Genomic DNA, 5,921 nt, shown 5'->3' with positions numbered 1-5,921 from the left:
TAGGTATTGGTGAGATGAGATGGATTGGCATGGGGCATTTTGAGTCAGATGATCATATGATCTACTATGCTGGAGATAAAATGGTGAGGAAAAATGGGGTTGCTTTCATAGTTAAAAAATCTAGATCTGTCTTGAAATTCAATATTGTAAGTGACAGAGTAATATTCATACGCATACAAGGAAGTCCAGTGAATATCACTAACATTAAAATATACACAACAACAAGAGCCAAAGAAGAGGAAATAGAAGATTTCTACCAACTTTTGCAGTCAAAGATCAAATGAACATGCAATCAAGATACGTGACTGGGATGCAAAAATTGACAACAGAGAAGAAGAATCAGTAAGTTGTAAAACAAGGACTTGGTGACAGAAATAAAGCTGGAGATAGAATGATAGAATTCTGCACAATCAACAATTTACTCATTGCAAATACATTTTATAAGAAATGTAAATACAGGCTATACACATGGATTTCACCTTATGGTATATATATATATAGGAATTAAATTGATTGCATCTGAAGAAAGAACCGCTGGAGAAGGTCAATATCAGCTGTGAAAGCTAGGCCAGGAGCTGATTGTGGAACAGATGACTAACTACTTATATGTAAGGTCAAGCTGAAGCTAAGGAAAATTAAATCAAGTCCACATGAACCAAAATATGACCTTGAGTCTATCTCACCTAAATTTCAAAACCATCTCAGGAACAGGTTTGAGGCCTTGAACACTAATGAGCGAAGACTGGATGAGCAGGTTATTAGAGGCTAGAAATCACATGGGAGGAGATGAGATTGTCCCGAGTTCTCCTGCAGAACAACTGATGGATTCTAACTACTGCCTTTGAGTTGATAGCTCAAGGCTTATCTACTAGGCTACCAGAGTGCTCTTTATCTGGTACATCCTCTTCAAAAATGGACTTAATGCACTTTATTTCTGCGTATACAGTTCTATAACACTGAGAACTCAGCTCAAAATATTAAAGCAAACCCAATGTTAACAACTTTACCATAAATTGAATCCATTTTAGTTGTTATCTAGATTAACTCTCTGGTGTAAAATGCTCTACTGTTAATTTCATTTATCCTTAAATCAGGTGAGAGCCAGGGAGTAAATATAATGACTTTGTCATTATGTACTATAGAGTCAAAACCGACCCCATAGCTCATCCTCTGGGAGGTCTTCAGAGGCAGTAAATCGCAAAGAAGGAAACTGTGCATCCTTCTCCCGTGGAGCAGCTGGTGGCTTTGAAATGCATCCGTTAGGATTGCAGCACAGCTTCTTGCCACTAGGTCACCAGAGCTCTTATCCAATGACTTTGGAGTTCCCGAAATCCATGTCATCAAATTGTTATGACAATATCGTCACCTTGGTCTCCTCCTCTTGATTGATAAGAGCAAATCTACGGAGTTGTTGTTGCTGTTAGATTCCATCGAGTCAAGTTTGACCCATAGCGACCCTGTGAACAGTGGACCTGAACTCCTTCCTATCAGATGCCATCCTCACACTTCCAGGCACACTACAGCACATTGTGGCAGTCACCTTGTCAATCCACCTGGTTGAGGGTTTTCCTCTCCTTTGCTAACCCTGCACCTTCACAAGCATCATTTTCCTCTCCAAGGAACAGCTCAATCTAGCACATGCCTGAAGTATATAAGGCAAAGCCTCATCATCTTTGTCTCCAAAGAGGACTCAGGCTGGACCCTTTCCAAGATATGTTTGCTAATTCCTTCTAAATTAAAATGTTGAAATTTTATGCTTGAAAAAGATTAGAAGAATCAAATTAAAAGGAAAGTGGCTGTTATAGGCATGTACACAAGTTCTAATGAAGAGAGAAGAGTGTACATTAGGGAATGAGTCAGTATAGCAGGGTTTAATGTGGGACTGAACAATCAGATGCTTTAAGAACCTATAACAATCGTACTCTCCATATAATAAGCATAGTAATAATCTCTAGTGGTCTAGTAGTAAGAAACTGTGCTACAATCCCCAAAGCAAGTGGTTCAAATCCACCAGCTACTCCATGGGAGCAGGATGGGCAATCTCCTCCAGGGTGATTAACTGCCTCTGAAAACCCTCTAGAGAGTCAGTTGTAGGTTGATTCTGACTCGATGGCACATAACAAAACAACAGCAGTCATCGTGTTGCCACACAGTTCTCCAGTGATCATGAGCCTTGGTGGAGCAATGTTTAAGCACTTGGCTGCGAGTCCAAAAGTAGCCCATCTACTCAGTGAGCCAGAATGACTTGATGGCTCTCTCAGCAATTACTAATGAGATAGTCCACATACTGAGGCCAGAATTTGAGACGAGAGCAGGAATATTATCCTTGGTGTTGAGTATTCTCTGTTTTAAAGTCAAGGAAGTGTATAACAGACTTCAGAATAAGTTTGCAAAAAGGATTATAAATGCAATTGAAACTATATAATGCTAGAAATACAAGTTGTTAGTAATCCTTAACATTTAACTATCTACATGTATTCATTCCTCAAGGGTTTCAGCTTGCTTAGTTTTGCTTTAGAATTATACACTGGCTAAGATTTTCTTGGACAGTTCAGACTATGTGGTCAAGTACTGCTGTTCCATCCACAAACAATCCATGCCCAACTTGAAACCACTGTCCACATTTCCCATGCCAGGGAAGATGGTTCCCATTATCTGTTCCACACCAGGCCAGTAAATAGACAAGCGTTGACTCTTGTGAAATAATTGATGGGTAGGAAAGAAATGAAGCCTTGCCACATACCACTGCTGTCTTCATATGTCAGATGGCAAAATTATCTTTGCTTTAGAGTATGAAGAAATGCTGGTAGTACAGGGGTTAAAGCCCGTAATGAATGGTTGATGGTTTGAATCTACCAACTGCTCCATGAGAGAAATTGATGAGGGTGTGCTACCATAAGGATTTGTGCAATCCCAAAGGCAAGAGGTTTGACTCCAACAGACACTCAGAGGGAGAAAGATGGACAGTCTTCTTCCATGAGATTCACTGCCTCTGAAAACCCACTGGAATGTCAGCTATGAGTCAATTCTGACTCGACAATACACAACAACAATGCTAGATAATATATTTACCTATGAGAAGCAGGACATCTAGGTGTTTCTTTTCAAATTTTCATGTTATTTTCCCAAAATACAGGGATTTATAATGCAAAAACATCTATTCTCAAATATTTCACACAAAAAGCATCAGGGAACTGGACAATGACTAAGGATGATAGAAGAAGAATCGATGCCTTAGAGTGGTGGTGCTGGAGAAGAGTATTGAATATACAATGGACTGCTAAGAGAAAAAACAGGTTCATCTGGAAAGGCTGAACACGGATTACTCCTTGAAAGCAAGGATTTTGAAGCTCTGTCTGACATACTTTGGTCATGTTGCCAGAGGGGACCAATCCTTGAAGACATCATACTTGGATGAGGTGGAAGGACAGCACAAGAGAAGAAGACTCTGGATGAGATGGATTGATTCAGTGATAAGGGTAATGGGGGTATGTGTGTCAGAGGCAATGAAATTGGCTCAGGATAGAGCAGGGGACCCGTTGTACATAGGGTTGTTATGAGTTGGAGTTGACTTAACAGTGCTTAACAACAACCATTAAAGTCAGAATTGAAAGAAGATTCATCAACAGCTTGTTATTCAGATGACACAACGTTCTTCACTGAAACTGAGGAGGACATGAAACATCTTCTGCAGAAAGTCAAGAATTGTAGTCTTCAATATGGATTGAAGCTCAACATCAAGAAGACAAAGATGTTTGCCAATGGACCAATTGGCAGCATCATGATAAATGGACAAAAGATTGAGATTGTAAACAGTCTCAACTTGCTTGGGTCTACAACCAACATTCTTGGAATCAGCAGCCAGAAAATAAAAAGGCAAATTATATTTGGAAAGACTGCTGTCAGGAACCTCTCCAGAATGGTCAAGTGCAAAGATGTTAGTATAGAAACTAAGGTGCACTGATCCAGGGTATGGTCTTTGCTATGCATCAGACAGCTGGACAGTAGTTTAGGATAACAAAAGAATTGATGACTTTTTGTTATGATGCAGGAGAAGTGTATTGAAGATATCTTGGACCACCAATAAAACAAACAGATCTGTTCTGGAGAAGGCAAAAACAATTTGCTCTCTGGAGACAAGAATTTTGAAGCTCCTTCTCACATACTTTGGGCATGTTGCCAGGAGGGACCAATCCTTTGAAAAAGACATCATGCTTGGAAGGATGGAAGGACAAAGCAGGAGAGAAAGACCCTGGATGAGATGGGTTGACACAGTGACTGAGGATAACAAGGGCTGATGTGTGGGAGGAAGTGAGATTGGTTCAGGATAGGACAGAGTTGAGAGATATTGTACATAGGGTTGCCTATGAGTCCCAGTCAACTTGAAGGCACATTACAATGATGACAACAACTATTAAGTCAGGACCCCGTGACTAACTTGGGCTTAGCTGAAAGGCCTTGTCTTTCTTATTCATGAATTCTTGAAACAACACTTTGAAATATTAAAATACATGGATGAATTAATGCAGAGTATAAAAATGTTTGATGCCTATTTGAGTCTCTTAAAATGGAATAATTAAAAGATTATAAGGTATGATTATGTGACTTTCAAGATACCTCTTATGTTTATCATTAACGTATGATTATGTGACTTTCAAGATACCTCTTATATCATTAATGTTTTTGAAGACTATTTTGCTTAAATCTAGAGGAGATAATAAGACAGTAGACATATAAACTATTTAGATGGGAAGGGGACACTCATCTATGTTAAATATCTCCAGAGTATTAAAGATGATAATACTAATTGGCTTCTACCTTTTTCATACTAATTTTAATTTGAAATTTTCAATGTCTTTTTTCTCACCTCCATCTCCCTCATTTGCCACAGATTCCACTCTCTACTCTTCTTTGGAAGAAATGCAACAAGCTGCTAAAAATTATCTTCTTGAAAAGGGCAAAGAAATACTTGAGGAAGAGTACTATTTGAATATGGAAACTGAACGACTTGTTTGTGCATCAGAAAGCAACAACATGGACAATGTTTCTGAGAAGCTACCAACAGAGGACCTCCCAGACTCCACAGGTAACATAGAGCCTTCTGACCCAACGCTGTGGTCCAGAGGCAGTCGGACATCTCCTCAGAGGCACACTGAGAACCAGGGGAATCTTCTCCATTTTGACAGACAAGCTCTGGGCCGAATTTCCACTTCTCCCACTTTGAGGAGATTAAGAGGAAGTGGATGTGGGACCTTGAACTCAACATCTCAGCAGGACAGCTGGGGAAGCTGGAAGGAGCCTGCAAGATCAGCGTGTCATCTTTCCAAGAGTCCTCCTGGAAGTCTCAAGGCCTCGTCCTCCTCCCCATCACCCTTGAGACTTGGAGATCTGAGACTGCCTTCTGATGCAGAAACAGCCTTCAACACAGCTGGGTCAGTAGAGCTTCACATCAGTCCTTCTGTTCAGCAAATCCCTCCCATGCTTCAGTCCATCAATGAAGGATCCCTTCACCAGGCTTCCCCTCCATCCAGCCTCACTTCACCACAGCCAAGTCCTCAGGTAACATTAATACAGCACCATGGAAAGCAAAATGGTTCTTAGAGTTTCCCAATTCTCTCAGACAGCAAGAGAATCTAATGGGAAGCAAGCACAGGGAATCGTGCCTCATAATGCCCATACAGTTTAGGACACATTGATTATTAAACAAATAGGGAACTGGGATTGGGGGAAGAAGAAGAATGAGGTTCTAACTCACTTTATTCTCCTATATTCCTAAAATCACTTAAAGAAAGGACCTTAAGGCACTTAAAGATATTTAATAAAAGGACCACTTAAAGGGTGGCTATAGATGGTGCCTCAGGTGTTAGGAAGCAGTGGTGGCCTTGTTGCAAGTCTAGACCATTGAGGACAGCCTGATGCAC

At 40.3% G+C, this 5,921-nt stretch overlaps 1 protein-coding gene across 1 annotated transcript; it reads left to right on the top strand.

Annotated features, from left to right (window-relative positions):
* Window positions 1-4,920: 4,920 nt before the first annotated feature.
* Window positions 4,921-5,601, top strand: LOC102867654 (chromosome unknown open reading frame, human C12orf74). Its single transcript, XM_006898491.1, has one exon. The coding sequence runs from the start codon at window positions 4,921-4,923 to the stop codon at window positions 5,599-5,601; it is 681 nt and encodes a 226-aa protein (XP_006898553.1).
* Window positions 5,602-5,921: the final 320 nt, after the last annotated feature.

This window comes from Elephantulus edwardii, unplaced genomic scaffold (genome assembly GCF_000299155.1).
Source record: "Elephantulus edwardii isolate Elephantulus edwardi_28Jun2011 unplaced genomic scaffold, EleEdw1.0 scaffold00231, whole genome shotgun sequence".
In the NCBI taxonomy this organism is placed as follows: Eukaryota; Metazoa; Chordata; class Mammalia; order Macroscelidea; family Macroscelididae; genus Elephantulus; species Elephantulus edwardii.
The sequence above is the reverse complement of the archived record's forward strand: the minus strand, read 5'-3'. Positions and strand labels throughout refer to the sequence as shown.

Excerpts from the sequence above, each read along its gene's own strand:
- LOC102867654 (XM_006898491.1), top strand. The coding sequence starts at position 4,921 with ATGCAACAAGCTGCTAAAAATTATCTTCTTGAAAAGGGCAAAGAAATA.